We start from the raw sequence: 19,982 nt of genomic DNA, 5'->3' as shown, positions 1-19,982 counted from the left end.
GAAAGTCATTATTTAAGTTAATCATAAATCAAGGCCAACGAATTCTAAAAGTAGTTTACATTAATACCCCATATTTTGACGTCTATTCGGGAATATTCATGAATACGCCAGTATCCAGTATAATCTATCTATTATACAGCCTATAAATTTCAGCTATATCTAGCTCTCCGGCATATTGTCGGTCGGTAATATGAGTTTCAGGTTTTGTAACCACTACGTGGCCTCTGGCTTATTTACTATATGGAAAAATCTTTATAATTGACCGTTAGCTAGAAGAAAAAGTGATTGGAAAATGCAGTATACTTTCGGAGTAGGCGTGACATACATTCCACCTTAAATTGGACGAAACAATATGTTCTAGTACTCTTTCACTCGTTCACTTAAATTCGATTCCCGATAATTTGAGAGCTCAGGGTCAAGAAGACTAGATAGAAAGACTCATGTTAAAGATCGCCTTGGTTAACTTAAATTGTTATTAATATAAATACAATGCCAGCACCAACCAGTACACAAAGTGAATTGGTAACAGTAATCAAATAAAAAGGCTCCAATGGCAGTCCACTAAGAGAGCTATCGAAGAAGTTTTTCAACAACGAAGAGAGAACTAGTTATCTATTTAGTTTTTTCTAATACCATCTACAGACCGGATTTTTACGTATTAATAAAAAACAAATAATATTTTTATTACTAATTTTTCAATCATATCTTAATATTTAAAGATCACATTAAGATCACATACATTAATCACAAAATGATAAATTAAACAAAAATTATGAAATTAACACCTTTTTATATATATTTTAAAATTTATTTTTACCAATGAGGATTTATCTGGAATGGACTTACTATTTAACGTGAGTTCCGAACCACGATCCTCGAAATTGAGCCTACCGACTGACCACTGACCAATTTAGAGACCATCCCAGAAGACATCCGGCTTTACCTAGCATAGTTACTTGCATGACTGGGATGGTTATTCCTTGTCGAATTTTTCACTATTGCCTATAAAGACATTTAAAATTACAGTCACAAACATAAAGTATATCCATGCCCCAACAGGATTCGAACCCGCATCTATCGCAACAGTAGGAAGACAGTTCTTTCACCTTGACCACTGCGCCAACCAAACCGGTAAATTAAAAATCAAAAAAATATATTAAGTTTATGAAGTTCTCCTTCGTTGATATGGTTGCAACTTTCCTAATAAGCTAAAACAAAAACAAATAAGATTATCTAGAAAAGTGGTACTACAGTACAAAAAAATTAAAAATTTAATTAAATTAATTAAATTAACCAAATTTATTAAAAGTTAGGTCCGGCATTATAATAAATTGTTATTCTTATGAGGGGTGATCATTTTTAAAATGGGAATAAAGTCTTCAATAAATATTCAATTCATTATCCATGATATAGTTCGAATTACAGTCAAACGATTGGCAATAGACGGATCGCTTGCTATTGTAAATATCAACGGGATGCAATTAAGGCAAGTGAAGTATTTGGGATCAGTAATAGCGGCAAAGTTCTTTTTCTCTAAGGTCGTGCGGAATAGAGCAGAGGAAATGTTCGAATCAAGACTAAAATCCAGCTTCTTTAAAGTCTCATTTTGCCAATCCTTTTGAATAGCCACAAAATTTGGACACTGTAATAATTTGACATCTGTAAGCTTGAGATATTTCAAATGCGACTACGAGTAATTCAATTTCTACATGACTTTCATTAATCAGTGCATAATTGAGGAAAGAAATAATAGAAGCAGATTGCCATGATTTAGAAATGTCTGTCGAATGACATGCGAAATCGACATATTGGGTAGAAGTAGCAAGCAGTTCCGAATAAAGCAATATTTCAAATCAAGATATCACAAAGACGATCTAAAGAATACTCAGACTAGAACGGTTGTGGCAGGTAGGCCACACAAGTCTTGCGACACTATCAGCAGTATATTTAGACCCATATTAGTAGGTTCAGAAGTTAGAAATGTTTCTGAACACTAGCTATCGATTGACAACGATTATAGTAAATAAAAATATAAAACCAAACAATAAATGTAAAAATAACAGTAAATGCAAGGTATATATTACAAGAAATTAATAATAATAGAGACCTTTTAAGAACTAAGAACTTATTAAAACCTTTTATTCTCGAATAGTTATTTTACCAAATAGTATTAGAAATACAAAGATCAAATTATTTATTAACAATAAACAGTAGATTGTCGAAAAGAATACCAATCCTTTAACATTACTTCTTTAACATTTGACCATGATCTTATTCACACATTATTGTTATACGTGATCCACTTGTTATAGCCCATAATCATTCATTTTAAATATTGTTTAATTTTGTTTCGTTTTAGCAGAGATTCACAAATGGAAGTGCCACCATGAAACGTTTTATTGTTAATTCATGTAAAACCCGAATATCAAGTTTTCTTGTTATCAAATCTTGTATAAATAGTCAAAACTGTTTTGCGGTCGATGTTTAGCTCCTTGATGATCCTGCGGAATAATATATATTAGTCTGCCTCGATATGTTCAAGAATTTCATTAACTTTTTTAACGATTTAGCTGGTCAGGGCCAGGTCCCTCTTCACATCTTCTCACGAAAACGAGCAAACTAATTGTGACTAATTGTGAATAGAAATATCAAAATTTGACAAAAATAGCCATTCTCAAAGCGTGATAAATTTTCAAATAGTAAACAAATAAAATAAATAGTTCGAATGATTCTTTAATATACAATATTTAATGTTACTCTATTATTTTCAATAAAATTGATAGCAACAATTACTTTTTGCAGATGTAATGACTTTTTTATCATCACATGTTGGCTCTTGACATCCCAAATGTAATAGTTATGTTTGTCTACATAACCTATTAGATATATAGAAATCATTCTTTTTTTGGCAATAATTTTTCAATGGTTCGCTAGCTGTTGATTAAATTTCAATTAAACTGTTGGTTTAGAGTAAAATAATATATTCTTTATGACGAATAATTGACACTAACATATATATTAAATCGCACAAAAACAAGTTTATACCTTGGAAATTGATATCAAAAACAATCCTGTTTTAACATTACTGAATATCACACAGTCTCATACATAAATAAACATTATTTTAGGCCCCTGAAGAGCCAGATTCTTGGACACTTCCATTGCAAGCAACCAATGTTACACCAGTATGCATTCAGCGGGACTATTTGGTCACTTACAATCCACCAACAGAAGGAACTGAAGATTGTTTATATTTGAATGTATATACACCGGAGGTAATTATAATATACACGTTTTTAATATGTTTTTGAATAATAATACATTTTATTAATATACTAAGTTTAAGAAAAACTTCTGCGGTTTCTATATTGTGTTATCATATTACAAACGTTATATGTTGTTCTGTAAATGACACAATATAGTTTAATTTTAGTTTAGTGTTGAATACAAAAGCTTTTATAGGCGTTTCTTCATTTAATTTTGTTCAGCTAACATAACACGGGGTCTGTCCCGGGCCTAACACATAGATGGCGCTAGTTATATTGCGTTCAACGCTCCTTCAGATATTACTAACCTTCAAGACTCTCTTTACTAATCTTCAAGCTTCATTCAAATTTCATGACATTCTACTCTTAAGTTTGTGAGTTATTATGCTAAGAGTAACACTACTTTTGTTAATTTCAAATTAATGAATCAAAAACAATTTCGTGTTTTAATTTTACACTGCTCTTTTATGGGGAAAAATATCGTTCAAGCGGAGCAATGGTCTGAAAAGTGTTATAAGGACTCCTCTACATCAGAAACAGCAATAAAACGTGGATTTGCTTACTTCAAACGTGCTCATATGCAGAACGCAGATGATGCAGAACGCAGTGGATGTACAATCACAAGCTCAATAAATTATGGATCAGTCTAGAACCACCATATGCATCGATATTTAAACGGTGGGATTTGGAAGGTGTTGTTTATTTCGAGCTATTGAAACCGAATGAGACAGTTAATACAGGTAAGAGGTCAATTGAAAAGCCCCGGCCCGACACATAGATGACCTACTAGAATTAAACAGATATGTTTTTTAGTTATCCCTAACCCTTAAAAGATGGGTGCATAAGTTTGACATCTGTCGGATCATTAGCTTGTGCGTTATACCATTTTGAGTGAAGAAAATTGTGAAATAAATGGATAAAAAGCGATTTCGCGTGTTGATAAAATATTGCTTTTTGAAGGGAAAAAATACAGATGAAGCAAAAACTTTGCTTGATGCCAAGTTTTCGTCCACTGTCCCAGGAAAATCAACTATCAAGAGTTGGTATGCTAAGTTTAGATGTGGCGAAATGAGCGCCGAAGACGGTGAACGCAGTGGACGACCAAAAGAAGTTGTTACCGACGAAAACATCTAAAAAATCCACAAAATGGTTTTGAATGACCGTAAATTGAAATTGAATGAAATAGCAGACACTCTATAGATATCAAATTAACGTGCACATCATATCATTCACGAATATTGGGGTATGAGAAAACTCTGTGGAAAGTGGGTGCCGCGCGAGCTTACTTTTAACCAAAAACAATGAGGAGTTGATGATTTAAACAATGTTTGAAGATGACCAAGCGTAATAAACCCGAATTTTGCGTCGATATGTGACAATGGATGAAACATGGCTCTAGCATTTCACTCCAAAATGCAATCAAGAGTCATCCGAATAGACTGCACACGATAAACCCGCTCCAAAGCGTGGGAAAACGCAAAAGTTGGCTGTCAAGGTTATGGCGTCTGTATTTTGAGATGTGCATGCAATAATTTTCATTGACTACCTTGAAAAAAGGAGAAACCATCAACAGCGACTATTGCTATTACATTGGACCGTTTGAAGGACGAAATCTCCGAAAAACTGCCGCATTTGAAGAAAAAGAAAGTGAAGTGAAGTGCTGCTTCACCAAGACAATGCACTGTGTCACAAGTCAGTGAAAACGATGGCAAAAATCCATGAATTGGGTTTCTAATTTCTTCCTCATCTGCCGTATTCTCCAGATCTGGCCCCCAGGGACTATTCCCAGTTCACAGATCTCAAAAGAATACTCGCTGGGAAGAAATTTTCGTCGAAAGAATAGGTGGTCACCGAAACTGGGGCCTATTTTGAAGCAAAGGACAAATCGTACTACAAAAATGGTAATGAAAAGTTAAAGAGTCGCTATAATCAGTGTATCATCCTTGAAGGGAATGATGTTGAATAAAAAAAAACGAATTTTGCCAAAACATGTGTTTTGCTATGGTAGGCCGGGGACTTTTCAATTGACTTGTTATCTACAGACGTCATTTGAACAAATTGAACATCGTCTGTGTGTATTGCATAAAAAACAGCAATAGTGCGGAGTACACGCAAACTCGTCCTCTTATATGATAAATCTCGGCCACATGTTACAATAGATACGAAGGATCTTCTGTTGCAGCTTGAGCGGGAAGTTCAGTTACAGCCAATGTGTACAGCAGACTTAGCGCCTTCTAATAATCACTTGTTCTGTAGATTAACACTAGTTCAACGTACATAGCTTGGTCAGAATATGGATTCGAAACCCTGATAGCTGCAAGCGAAGAAGCGCGAAAATATGATTGAATTCAATTGAGGATTAAATCGCTGTAGCAATCGAATTGAACTAATATAGCTTCATGGACACAGTATCGCCATGTTGTCAGAAAAAGTATAAAAGAGTATATAGAAAGTGATGAAATATATTCGAATAATAATCTGTGAAATGATTACATTTATGAAAGAACGATCAAAATACATGCAAGCACTTAGTAGATGTTACTAATTTATAATTCTGTACAAAGCACGAGCAGTATTGCAGTGTTTTTGTCGCAAGTGTTTGAAACTTTGAAGTAGCAAGAACCTATTGATTGGGAAATAAAATAACAGATATATTTTGATAATTTCATGATTGGTAACATCAGTGATAAAATATAAAATATGTCAATATATAAAAAGGCTATTCTTCATTTAAAAAGCCCTAAGAATACTTTTAATTAGAAATTCTCTTCTTAAAAGCCGCAGTTTCTTAAACTCAGTATAATAGGTTGTTCAATAAGTTTTAATGTTGTAAATTAAAATACGATTTTATACTTTTAAATCATTAAATATTATTTATTTAAATCTGAAGACCATTATATTAATGATTCCATAAATTAAGGATTCTGCCACTGAATGAATAAGGCCCCTTCATTGCCTTTACGTCTTCATTCCGCTAAAAATACTTCTCCCAGTGCTAATTTAGCTAATAGGGTGGATATTGTAATAAATTATATTTTAAATCATTGACAGGAAAACTTTTCCTTCTTTCGTTTGTGAAGCAGGTATTTTCGAAATTTAGCAGATATCTTTTGGATTGTTAAAAATTAGATAATGTCTATTTTCAGTTGTTGATGACCTTCGCGAATATATTATGCGAAGTACGAATTGCGAATATCACTCATTAGCTTATTGTTTTGATTCCGAATTATTATCTTGAATAAGTCTCATAATTAATTTACTTATAATTTTTTCTACCTTTTCAGGTTGAATATCGACATAACAAGTTCGAGAACAAACTGTTACCTGTTTTGGTTTTCATCCACTGGGGAGGTTACTTTGCTGGGAACAGTGGTAAAGCGTACCTCGGCCCAGACTATTTAATGGATAAAGACATTATAGTCGTTACATTTAATTATCGGTTAGGGGTATTTGGTAAGATTTCTATACCTTTTATATAATTTTGTGATATTAATTAACTCCAAAGTTAAAAATTCTGAAGTTATCTGAAATATTTTTTATAGTAGTAGAATGCATGGAATGCATTTATGCATACAAACACCAATTTTATAAGTAGTAATCTACATGACTCCTAATTGTGCAGAAAATGTGCTGTTATCCTCCCACTTCTTAGGCCTAGTGCTAGCTCATTTCTGTTTCGTGATATCTTAGGCTCTGCTGCTAGCTTGATATAGTTAGCATAGCATGACTTAAGATTATTTTCAGTTTGCGCTTTGGGGAATACTGGACATATTCCTTAATACTGTGTTCTCAAATCTTTCTAAAATTTTGATGTTATTGTTGCTCACTGCGCCCCTCAATGTCGTGTGCACAGATTGGCATAATTAATACTTGAATTATCATAATTTTTCATATTATTTGAGTCAAATTGATAACCTGCTAACTTAACTTGATAAATACTTGTCACTTGGAATTTCTTGTCAAGCTGTGTATGCTTAGTCAAGATGTGCAGGACCCAAATATTTAGCATGTTCTTCTTGTAGGATAGGTGGGTACCTTTTCTGATTGTGTAAGTTATATGAGTGAACTCGCATTGATTTGCCATTATTCTCCACTAGTTCTTCTTTATTTCCTTTAGATAGCATTGAAGTTTGAAAAAAAAAATCCGTATTGACAGGAGAGCAATGTCGTTAGCGTAGGTTGCGGTTGTCCACATTAGTTGGAAAGTCCTCAACGTAAATCAATAATAAAACAGATCTTAGAATGCTGCCCTGAAAAATAGCTGAGCGTATTTCGTGTAGAGCAGAACATTCACCGTTATATTTAACAAGCTTCTTCGGTTGAAGTAGGATAAGAATATGTATTAATATGAATGCGGTAGTGACTTCTTCAGTTTATATGCCAGTCCATTATGCCAGCCCAACTGTGCGGAATCCCAATTGGTAGCTGAACATTATGTTGATCACGTACTCTTTCATTCCGATCAAAAGGATCTTTTTATTAGTTTACTTTATGTTTATTAATTTTTTGTATTAGTTAATTACTGGTTACTGGGACTCATAGTTTTATACGAGGTCCTTAGTGGTTTAGGCTAACTTAGAATTATTTCCTTGAAAATATTCAGGTCTAAACCAAGCATTGAATATTTTCACTAGGCTAATGATTCCTTTGCATGGTAGATGATTTAAGAGAATTACGTCGACAGGATCGTAGCCTGATGTTTTTCAAACGTTATAATTGCTATGGTTGAGAATTTACCATTGCGTTCTTCTATAAGATTCCACGTTATTAGTATCACACCGACTGTTTTGTTTCGACGACTTGTAGATTGTGCTACATGAAAAGAAGCTTATTACCAATCGCGAGACCTGTTAATAAATCGATATATTTAACTGCGTTATGTCAGACTTCCTTTAAGATTATCGTACTATACACCCATAGCTGAATCATTTGATTATTGTTAAATAAAACCTAAAAAATTATAAAAGACTATTAAGAGGTATAAGAACTCGGCGAGAGCTAGATGAAATACCTAGTGTCATATATACATAGTTTAATTGTGGGTTAATAATATTAATTAATGAAATTTGTTAAATTGCTGGCCATCGGTATTAATTGCAATCAATTTTACGTGCAGGTTTTCTGACAACATTAGATGACGAGGCTCCTGGTAATTATGGGTTCAAAGATCAAGTATTAGCTCTGAAATGGGTTCAAAGGAACATCGAATACTTTGGTGGAGACAAAAATAAAGTCACCATCGCTGGACAGAGTGCCGGGGCTGCCAGTGTACATTTCCATTTATTGAGTTCCGAATCGGAAGGTAAAAAAACTGATTAATATATTTACTAATTATTTTAATGGAGCTAATTAATTAATAATTTTCAATATGTTGATATATATATAAATATAATTTCAATCCATTAATTTTATTCGTTCAATTCATTAATTTTATTTAGTAATAAAATTAACACATTTTCCATATTTATGTAGAAATTCAAAAAAAAAACTAATCCATTACTTGCTAACCATTTATTAGCTTTTAGTATTTGTATAGTCGTTTCTATAGAACAGCCAATGAGCCTTATCAAAATGTATGACGCCACAATGTAGCAAACTTGCCGCATCAAATTTATGTTTTGGTTTATATCAACTCTGGGTAAACAAAATAATTAAATGTAATGTAAAAAAATGTAAATAAAATAATGAAAAAAAAATAAGGTTATTAAATATAATTTATGTAACATAATAGTACATATAGTCTAGTCAATTTTTTTTGTACATACGTCATCAAGATGTATTGCCTGTCGCAATTTATAAATTCGTTTCAAAATCATACAATATTTTTCTTCTTATTTTATTTTAGTTAAAAGGAGACATGCTGTCTGATTAGTTCGAACGTGTAAACGAATGAGCCTAAGGTCGTTCAATTGTCAGACGTATGCAAAATTCTTAAAAGCAATAGTGATAAGAAGTTATAACTCTAACCTATAAACTATTGTGTATCATGTATAATGAACTGTAGTTTTTAGACGTACTATAATGTTAAAAGAAATTATAGTTGATAACATTTTTGTTTAATTATTTTATTTAGATTAGAATTTTGTTGTATGTCAAAGCCAAACTGAACTAAAACTCAGAGTTGATGGGGCAACATTGCAATGTTTTGACGTCACAAATTTAGATAACGTATCTACAAAATAAGTTTGAACAGACTGATGTATATATTTTCGAAGGACTTTACAGCTACAGTTATTTAAGCAGCCACGATAGTTTGTAGGTTAGGGCTGTGTTTTATTATATTTGCATTTAACTCCTTTCCGTCTATGAGGTGGAGTTCTATGCTCGGTTTTTGTTTCATAGTGCGGTATTTTCTGGAGGCTTAATATATAAAATTAACAATTGAATATCCAAATAATGTATTTTACATTCATTAAAGACCATTTTTGCCTTTTTACGTTTAGTTCCTATTTCCTTCGTTTCTGTGTCCCATTTTAATATCTATCTTCCTTAGTTTTTTTCTGTTTGCCTGTAGACATCTTCCTTGCCACAAAATTCATACTATTTTAGTCGCTGCATTCTTGCAAAACTATTAGTATTAAATATCTACTTATACATTCTAACCTAATGCTCATGTATATTCTGAAAAATTACACTGATATATAATTAATCATCATTACACACTAATCATTACCAGCCTGCAATACGATTTTCCCTGAATTATAGGAATTTTATTACGACAAATCTGGATCATCTTCTCACCAGTATTATTGAAGTTATAATAATTATATTATTGTTACTCTTTCTATTGTTGCATATACTTCGTGGCTGACGAACACCATTTTTCATGAATCATGATTATTTCATAACCAGAGCTCTGAGATAGTGTCTACTTCTCAACTAATATGCTTTAATAGTGGTTCCGCAGTCTATATTTATTTTTTACCAATATTTGTTGATTACCAGACAAAATATTTCTGATTACAGTTCTTTTACTTTATTTTAAGGTCTTTTCCACCAAGCGATTTCTCAGAGTGGCAATGTATTGGGCCCCTGGGCATTCTTTAATGAAACCTACCAAAAACAGATAACCTCTTATCAAGCATTGTTCACTAATTGCGGAAACGAGACAACCGAGACGAAACAAATCATTGAATGCCTGCGTGGTTTACCCGCTGAAGAAATTCTCAAGACGCAGGATTATTTCAAAGTACAATATTGATGCAAATATCACATGTGACATAAATTTATATATTTTTATATTTTTTTAGAGATTCTTTTCGGATCCATTAGTTGTCTATACATCAACTGTAGAAAAGAAATCGGTTAGAAATCCTAATCCATTTTTAATACAACCTCCTGGAGAATACCTGAAAAAGGGTATGTTTCGGAAAGTGCCTTGGATAACAGGAGTAGTCAAAGATGAAGGCATATTGAAAGTATCAAGTAAGTACAGGACAGTATTCATGTTTAAAATTTAGATATTTATTTATATTAATTATCTTATTTTACTATAGTTGATTTGAGTCGTTGGTTTACACGTTTCTTTATTGAGTTTCAATGTGTTCGAATACCACTGGAAAATTTAATGCTCGTTGATAAGTTGATGGTAAAATGCATAAAATATGGCAAAAAATAATTATCTTTGAAGTTCCATTAACCAAGAGACAAATCTGATACCTATTGAAATAAATCTCCATATTGCTAACTTGTCAATAATTGAGTAGGTTGATTTAGACTAGTATGATCTGCAACCAAGATTTATGGATTAATACTACATCGAGTAGTATCCAAAATTACTCTAACATCAGCAGTGTTTAATATATTCCGCGTTTCCTCAAAATATTTAATGGTTTTTTCATATTTTTAAAAACTATTTTTATTGAATCGCGATTTTTATTTTAAGGATAAGTAGTTACACACATTACTCTATTCACTTTTTATTGATAAGTTATGATGAGACCCATTATGATGGGTCACCTATTAGAGTAATCAATTTCATTGATTTTGAAATGGTTCTACTTCCAATTATATAATTGAATGTCTCACTCATCATTAGTCTAATCAATCTGTTTTTAATTTTATAACGGCCTGTTAATAAATGTCCCCCACTGTAAAATTACAAAACTTGTTCTACTTAAATGGTTGCTATTTCAGACCAAAGTATGTAGCGATTAAATTTAAACGATATCTTTTATTATCAAATGTTGCAGTGGGAGTTGTTACTACATAAAAACTATATTCACAAATATACCTGGTAATATAATGATTATGCAATCTTTATATATGTTTTGATTGAGACATTAATATTGTTCCTAAGCTATAACGTATAGTACGAGTATGTTACGTACGAGTCTAGACGTGTGTGTAAAATTCGAATATAATCGTAAATTACTTGGTCCTTATAACATTTAAATTAAATCTGTTTTAAAAATTTCAATAGCAAATAGACTGTGAGATATAGATTTAATCTTTTTTTAAATTTAAGGCAAAATTACTAATATATATTTTATAGTAAACACTGTCCTATTTTGGATTTAACAAACTAAAATATATTCGTAAATTAGTTGGTTCTTATTACACATAAATTAAATTGGTAACAGTTTCTTTAGTAGAGTGGTATTTTTGGCACCTTTCAAACAATATGTATCCTACACCTATATAATGTTCACCGTTATCCACATTATCCACACGGCATGCGTGGGCGTAAGCCTCGATAAAGTTCGTCCTCTTTTAAAAAGTTCCAAGAATCCAACCATTGTTCAGCTTCTTGGTGAAGTAAATGATTGCAAGACCGGATTATTCGTTATCGACTAGATTAACTGGTGGTTGAAAAAAGCAATGTTTGCGAAACGTTCTAATTAATATTCAAATGTCATTGACTCATCTAATAAATCAATGGATTATAAATAATAAAATACTATACCTATATTACTAATTAATAAAACAAGGTGCGGATCCTGCGGACCAAACTAATTAATTGGAAACCGTATTTTAACAATATAAAGGCAAAATAATATGAGAATTATGTAATATAGTATATCTTGTTGTATATTATCAACACTGTTTCCATGTAAATAATGTATCACGTATGTATTGCTCAGTTTACATGCCAAGTTATTTGAGTTATATTTCAGTATATTATACGCTTTGCTCGACGACGGCGGCGATCAGTGAAACAGTGAGAACATATGATTTCTAAGACTTTGAAGGAGAAAACATTGTTGGTATTCGGTTAGCGAGAGCATATATAGCAAAGACAGCCGATATGTCTAGTGTTTTATGAGCAACAGTATCTAAGGTAATGACAGCATACACAAAGTATGGTAAAATATTATCGGCGAACGGTAACTGTGGAGGAGGCCTAAAGTAAATTGACAGAGACCTATGAACATTAAAAAAGATTCTGGCCAGAAAACATAAAGCTAGTGTGGCAAAAATGCCAGCATAAATCAGCATTCACTTGAGTAATACTGTTTTGATTAAAAACAGTACAACGAGAGTTCCACAAAGCTAGCTAACATTCATGGAAGGGCTGAGTAGTCTACCAGATATTTGTTAACTGGAAGAATGTATGACCCGATCATCACAATGGTCAATGGCCAGACCTAAACATAATTGAACCGTTATGGACACTTTTAAAACCGACAGTAAAAAGCAAGTCGTGGATCAACATCTTATTTATAATAAATAAATGTTGTATATATATATATATATATATATATATATATATATATATATATATATATATATATATATATTGCCGTTTGGAAAATAATTCTATTCTCTACATCTCTCGTAGGATCCAATTTACATATTATAAAAATATTGGAAGATTTTATTTCCAGGAGCCTCTCTTGGAGAGAATCGGATATTGAATCAAAATAGTATCAGATGGATGGGAGCAAACAGTAACCGCTTGATGCCAGGTTCGGATTAAAAGGTGGCGGCATAAAAATCCCTAAAACAAGTACCCGAAGCTTCTGACCAGTCGCTGTCGATATGTGTTTTAACGTTATTTTTATGAAACACACAATATCAAATAACAGTCCAGTTAATCACAACTCATAGTACACGACTGAAGTACATGGTTCCTTGCCAATCCCAACAAACCAATAGCAAAACCTTCCTGGTCGTCAATCCTGGATTGATGAGCGATTGATCATTGTTCCCAGTATTCCAGATATAATTTGCTTAAATTATTAGCTCCTTGATCATATACCTAGTGCTGTATGATGGTTGAACTAGGCCATTTCCATGATTCCATTGAAATTTTCAACAACTGTTCTTCCAGAGCATGGTATATACTTGACACCGAAATAACTGGAAGAGATTCAATGAAACGAAAGCTGAGTTTAGCTGACAAATTAATTGACAGTATCGGAACCATAATCACATTCTCAGTTACCTATTTCGCACATTAGCCTTTGAAGAAAAATAAAATGTGAATTATAGCGTTATTTCCTCTTTGCTGAGGCACGTTTTGCTTACGTGAGTTAAATCAAAACTGAGATAAGTTCCTCGAGTAAACTTTTTTGTCCGAAACGTTGTAGGAATGTTCATCTGGTCGGTCTGTTCTATGGTATTTTGCACATTAGCCTTTGAAGAAAAATAAAATGTGAATATTAGCGTTACTTTCCTCTTTGCTGAGGCACATTTCGCTTACGTGAATTAAATCAAAACTGAGTTAAGTCCCTCGAGTAAACTTTTTTGTCCGAAACGTTGCAGGAATATTCATCTGGTCGGTCGGAATGTGTGGCTATCGATGCGATTGTTTATCGGAACACCACTACTATTTCTGTGGAAGGAATTCGCAGGCAAACACAAAATACCGGCTGAAAATAAACTTGTTTATTTCTATCTTATATAATACATATGTTCGACGAGAGGGTGAACAGGATATTAGGTTAAGATAAGGAAGGACGGAAGTAGTATTGATACAAGGGGTAGATAAAAAAGAAAGAGACGTCCTCGTGGTGGTCTTTTATAGACGGAAACCGCATGGTACCAATCCACCAGCGTTGCCAACCTTCGAACTTATTGTAGATATAATGGTGGTAGCCTAAAGGGTTGCAGCGATCACTACATTACTCCCCTCCTAGTGGAGTTACCGTGGAACGTACCTCCATGTGGTGCAGGTTTCTGCACACACCCACAATTACGTAATTATTCGCCCAGAGACTATTTATGAAATGAGGATCCAACCTTAGTCAGGAGTTTTTCGGGATCAGCAGCCATCTGGTTCTATGGTCCCATTTCGTGGTGCAAGGGTATTCATGCGTTGATGTCATGCATGGCGGAATCTGTAGTCTTCATCGAGTACCTGTTGAGTGGATTCTGTTGAGCTGGTTTATCCATTAGGCACTTCGATTACTTCGGGCCACCAATTGTAGGAATGTTCATTTTGTCGGTCGAAATGTGTTGCTGCCGACACGACTGTTTATCGGAAAACTTACTACTATTTTTGTGGACGAAATTCGCATGGGAGTAAAAAACACCGGCTGAATAAAAACTTCTTTATTTAAATCTTAAATACTACATGTGTTCGATGGAAGAATTGATAAGATATTACATTGGTTAAGGAAGTACGGATGCGCTACGGAAGTGATACTGTTACAAGGGGTAGAGAAAAGAGAGAGACGTTTTTTTCTTATTCCAGAATAGCCAGCTAAAACCAAATGGCCTTTTGCTGATGTCGCTTTGGGTTCGAGATAGAGAAGTGTTTTGCTGGCAACAGAGTCGTAACCCAGTATTTTCGTAGTTGGCTATCTACCGGGGTTTGTGGATGAGTATGGATTGTATCAAGTTGTTACCGTGTTCTAAGCCGCCTAAGGTAACCTTACTCTGAGAATCTTCGTGAAACTCTTCACGAACGGGATGCCTGATTCGAGGTGAGGGTTGTCGTTCCTCATAAACCATGGATTGAAACAGGAGCAGTTCAAGTTGTGTCTCAGACACGTACCTGTACCACTCCTGTGCTCCGAAGAGGCAGACTGGACAAACTAGCATTTTAATAGAGTCACTTTATGGGAGATTGGGTGTTTACTTTTTCTGAAGAGGAGTAGGAAAAGTAGACTCTACACGCCATTGCCTTTGCCGATAGCGTGCTGGATTTGGGCTGACCATTGGAATCTACGGAACTGAAAACCGAGGCATAATACCTTATTTTCCAGGGGATAGAAACTTTATCAATTTGGAAGCGGTAAGCACTGAACTCCTTCTAGCGGTGGAACAGAATAACCTGAGTTTTTCTCGGGTTTATCTGGGGCCGCCAAAATTCTTACCACACAATCGCCTAGTAAAAAAGAGACGTCGTCGTGGTGGTTTTTTATAGCCGGGAATCGCATAGTACTAGTCCACCAGAGCTCGGTCGCTACAACGTCAGCATTCTAATGCCATCTAGCGTATACCGATCGTACCTTTACAGCACGTGATTTTATTAGCGCTATCTATTGAAAAAATTATGAATTTCTTTTTACTGTACTTAATATTCACATAAATAATATATATTTAATTATAATCTCAATATTTTCACAGACGACATATCCTTAAAAGTGATTTTTTTACATCTACTCTGCCCTACCGTGAATTCACTCTGGTACAATCTACTATGTTGGAAAATTGTATAGATTGCAGTATAATATTATTTCTATTTTCAGATTTGCTTCGTAACGATAACATCAGAAATGCCCTCAATAACAAATTTGTAGAAGAAATATCAAACACATTACTTGCGTTAACTGTTAGTACTACCGATTCCACAACGCTCTACAGTAACATATCGAACTTTTATTTTGGAGGACAAAATAAAATCGATATTAACAATCCCAACAGCATACAAGGTTTAATTGATGTAAGTAAGAATGTTAATATAATTATAAGTTTCTTGGTCGTAAATTCTAAAGGCTTTTTAACACATGATAACTATTCGTTTTATCCAATATTGTATTAGTTTGACAAGCAACTCACATATATTTTGCTAATATGGAATTAAAATTATTTGTTATAAATTAAAAATAACGTTTCAATAATTAAATAATCATTTTATACGATAATAAATCTAATATTAATTTATTGGTCATGTATATTTAATAGGTTGTTAAATAAGTTTAATAGGTTAGAACAACTACAAAAATTAAATTATATGAACACTATTCAACAAGTCCTACTACATTATATCAATTAACTTAATATGCCTAAATACATGAACATTGAATGCAATAATATATCTATGATATTTCTCAATTTCTTAGTCTTTACTTGCCATTACACCATGTTTTATTGCCTTACTTCTGGATTTTTATTAATGGTATTAAAATGAAATCATTCTTCCATTATTGCAGGCCAGCGGCTTATGTCTTAGGATGGATCCAGTGATGAAATAATGAAGATCTTCAAAATTATCCCTGACATTGCTCACAGCTTCAATGCAATTTCACTATTATGTCAATAATATGTCTTAAATAACCTTGCTTGGCACTCTATGTCAAATTTTCCTGAAAGAGAATATTTTCTTCATCAGAGTTGTTTCCACGTCATCCACAAAAATTATATAATGAGATTGTCTTCCGGTATTAAACACACATCATTAACTATTGCGGACATAACTAATTTAACTAATACTTGTTGAGTTGGCAGTATTCTGGTCATCTATATATTCCTTCAACTCAGGGACGTAACGATTAATTTACAAGTTTGCCTTCTTTTAGGATCTAAATCACGTTGCATGAAGGTATATGTCTCAAGAAGTCACAATAATGGACCGAGTAACTCTTTCTTAACGATAATTTTATAGATGATTTTTCATAAATGACTAATTCTTTGCTACTTTTCTACTAATAGCTATGTTGCCTGATTTAGCTTTGTTCTGTTTCTGACTATTCGTTAGGGAATACCGTAAATTGAAAAATCCCGTTTGGGGCCATACTTTTGAAAAGTATTCATCCATTTTGGGCCGACTAGAGAGATTAAAAAGGATTTAAACTAAATAAAGTTTTAAAGATTATGTTTTAAAGACTATTAAGAAATCGAACTGAATAGAAAAAGACTTATCCAAAAAGGACTTGGAAGGGGCGAGAATACGGTTTGTTTATATTTGAATTTGAGTTAAAAATCCTACTTTTGTATTACAGTAGTATTGACGTTGTTTCTTTCGCTCTTATTATAATATCTTGGAATCAAACTTTTGTAGAATAAACGCTTCTATTGGTACTATTTTTCATGACAGCAAATTCCATTTTACGAATAGTTACAATTATTACTTATCAGGAATAATAATGATAAATTGAAAAACTTAATGATAAACAGATGTTGTTGATGTAAATCATAACAAAATTTAAAAATTAACATGGTAGAAAAGCTTTTAAACATACTTTTTACACATAAACAACAGCCAAGAATGCAATTTGAATATTTTGTCTAACTTATATATCTATAACTTGTATATAATAAGGCCGCTGAAGTAAATAGCATAAATTATCAAGACTTTTGTGGAAACTATGGCGACTGAAAAACGCACCATCAGCATGGAAAAAAAAAACAATAAGCTCAATATAAATTAAACGAAGTAATGAAAGTTGTAAAAACTATCAGAAAATAAGTCTTTTTCACAATAAAACTTTTCGAGATTATTTAGAGACTGAGCTTAATCACCTCAGACGTGATAGTCCACAATACAATGGTTAATATTACTCCAAATAAACAATAAGATTTAAAGACTAACAAACTGCATTACCATTCATATATGACGTAAGACTATTTTATATAAAATGCAAAGGTAATTTTTTACTTACTTTTTATACTTAAACAACACCCAATAATGCAATTACTAATAATATCTCTTAAACTTTTGTTTTAGGTCTATTCAGATAGGTCATTTATATATCCATTGTATCAATCACTGCTTCTCCATCTTTACCATAAGCACAACCCGATTTATTTATACAGTTTCGAATACAAAGGTGAATATACATATGGAGATGTATTTTCTTTTACCACAAACGACATCAGTTTTTCTTGGGGTAAGTCTTCTGTTCATTTTCTTTAGTTTATCTCTTTCATTAGTTCATTACAATAAACATGTTTCATATTATGTTTCAGGCACTTCACATTGTGATGACCTGCTCTACCTATTTTATACTCCAAAATATTTTAACAAACTTGAGGCTGATAGAGATATATGCATGAGTAAATACATAGTTGAAATGTGGACAAATTTTGTTATTTACGGGTAAGGAAAATATTCATTATCGATAGTTTCTAGCTCATCTTTAAGTTTCCAATACTAGTGATCATAATAGCTTTCAAAATCCAAAAAACCTTTTCTGTATTATAAAAACTATATTATATTTATTTTTAAACGAAATTACACATTTCACTTTGTTTGCATGACTTTAACTTATGCTGGAATATCCCAAAAATAACTTTAGTTGTTAGCAGGCATCTGAACGATATTTCAGTAAAAATGTCTTCAAGTTACTAAAAATTCACACAAATGAATTTACTTTCTTGTCGTTTTAAATTTTCATCACAATATAACTTATGGTTTTTAGGAATCCAAATTTACTAGATGATGAAACCCAAAAGACAAGTTGGAAACCTCTGGACACTGCCATCAATAAAGAGAACATTCAAGGGCTGATTCACCTGTTGAATATAACGGGAAATATCAAGGACGGAATTGATATAAAGGGCTCTAAATCATTTTACAAAGACCGAATAAACTTTTGGAAAAGTGTCGATATTTTAGAAAATCATTAAATTATAAATGACTATTTCACAATGTTTTATTTTTTTCTTCTTCCTCCTACTTACTAAGTTATATTTATACTAAAAAGAAAATGTATGAGTTTATATGATATGACTGAACCACCTTACTAATAATTTAATATTTGTTATATACAACAATGATTTGGTATCATCAAACATTTGCCTTGGCTAGCACAATCACCATTGCAATGATCTTAGATGATAATGAGCCCATACAACAGAAAAGGTTTATTGGTGCTTTTAGGAGCATCAAACATCATCAACCATCTTTTCTGGGCTGCACAATCTTCTGATATCGACGTAATTGAAGCTTTGTGGAATATTTGAGAGCTGAGAATTAGGAGTGAGGCTATTTTCAATATTAATAAAGCAGGTGGGTGATATTTTGGTACAATAAAGGGAAATATTCAAATGTAAACTATGGAAAAATGTTTGAGCATTTTTTAAGAATTTCAGCCATTTTAAAAGCAAATTGTGGCTCAACGCCTTATTGATAAATAAATAATTTGTAATGCCATTTTAAAATAAAAATACATGCAGTCACCTAATACCTAAATTATTATAAACAAGATTGGACTACAGAACTAAAAAAAGATCTTAATATGAATGCAAATTAATATTAAGATCTTTTCTTAAAACACATTCAATTCTGCATATGCTGACTTTGAGATATAAAACTATTATTCGCACCGTGTCCTATCATTGTAGGTTCTAGCAAATAGAGAAGTGTCAGCGTCACCAAAAGGACTGTCGCAGTATTGATATCAGTTTTAATTAGTACTACCTAATATACTACCTAATTTAATAAATACTACCAAATTATTTCGATCAATCATGATATTAAACCAAGTTCATGATTGTACTTCAAGGGTATTCGAATAATAAAGAAAGCTTTGATCACTAGTAGTCTTTTTCTAAAATTAGATTCATTTAACATGTATATCGGATTTTGAAAAAACTGACTATTGC

The 19,982-nt window shown here is 32.6% G+C and overlaps 1 protein-coding gene and 1 long non-coding RNA gene across 9 annotated transcripts in view; one reads left to right on the top strand and one right to left on the bottom strand.

Moving 5' to 3' along the window:
* Tcjhe (juvenile hormone esterase) overlaps window positions 1–19,026 on the top strand; it is a 66,901-nt gene extending 47,875 nt beyond the window's left edge. For all 8 annotated transcript variants that reach the window (XM_076404124.1, XM_076404125.1, XM_076404123.1 and 5 more), the window contains exons 3-11: window positions 3,129–3,275; window positions 6,551–6,719; window positions 8,383–8,568; window positions 10,253–10,455; window positions 10,517–10,691; window positions 15,905–16,098; window positions 18,103–18,265; window positions 18,345–18,474; window positions 18,797–19,026. In XM_076404124.1, coding sequence (XP_076260239.1) covers window positions 3,129–3,275; window positions 6,551–6,719; window positions 8,383–8,568; window positions 10,253–10,455; window positions 10,517–10,691; window positions 15,905–16,098; window positions 18,103–18,265; window positions 18,345–18,474; window positions 18,797–19,004 — 1,575 coding nt within the window. In that variant the 3' untranslated portion in view covers window positions 19,005–19,026. The remainder of the gene's footprint in view (window positions 1–3,128; window positions 3,276–6,550; window positions 6,720–8,382; window positions 8,569–10,252; window positions 10,456–10,516; window positions 10,692–15,904; window positions 16,099–18,102; window positions 18,266–18,344; window positions 18,475–18,796) is intronic.
* LOC143196449 (uncharacterized) lies at window positions 13,968–14,423 on the bottom strand. The gene is made up of 2 exons (XR_013005746.1): window positions 14,369–14,423; window positions 13,968–14,307 (listed from the first exon to the last, which is right to left on the bottom strand). It is a non-coding gene; the product is annotated as an uncharacterized LOC143196449 (long non-coding RNA).
* Window positions 19,027–19,982: the final 956 nt, after the last annotated feature.

Source organism: Rhynchophorus ferrugineus, unplaced genomic scaffold (genome assembly GCF_030347505.1).
Source record: "Rhynchophorus ferrugineus isolate W39M unplaced genomic scaffold, kcgeb_rfMv2 rfM4, whole genome shotgun sequence".
Classification (NCBI taxonomy): Eukaryota; Metazoa; Arthropoda; class Insecta; order Coleoptera; family Curculionidae; genus Rhynchophorus; species Rhynchophorus ferrugineus.
Note: the sequence above shows the minus strand (reverse complement) of the source record. Positions and strands in the feature narration are given on the sequence as shown.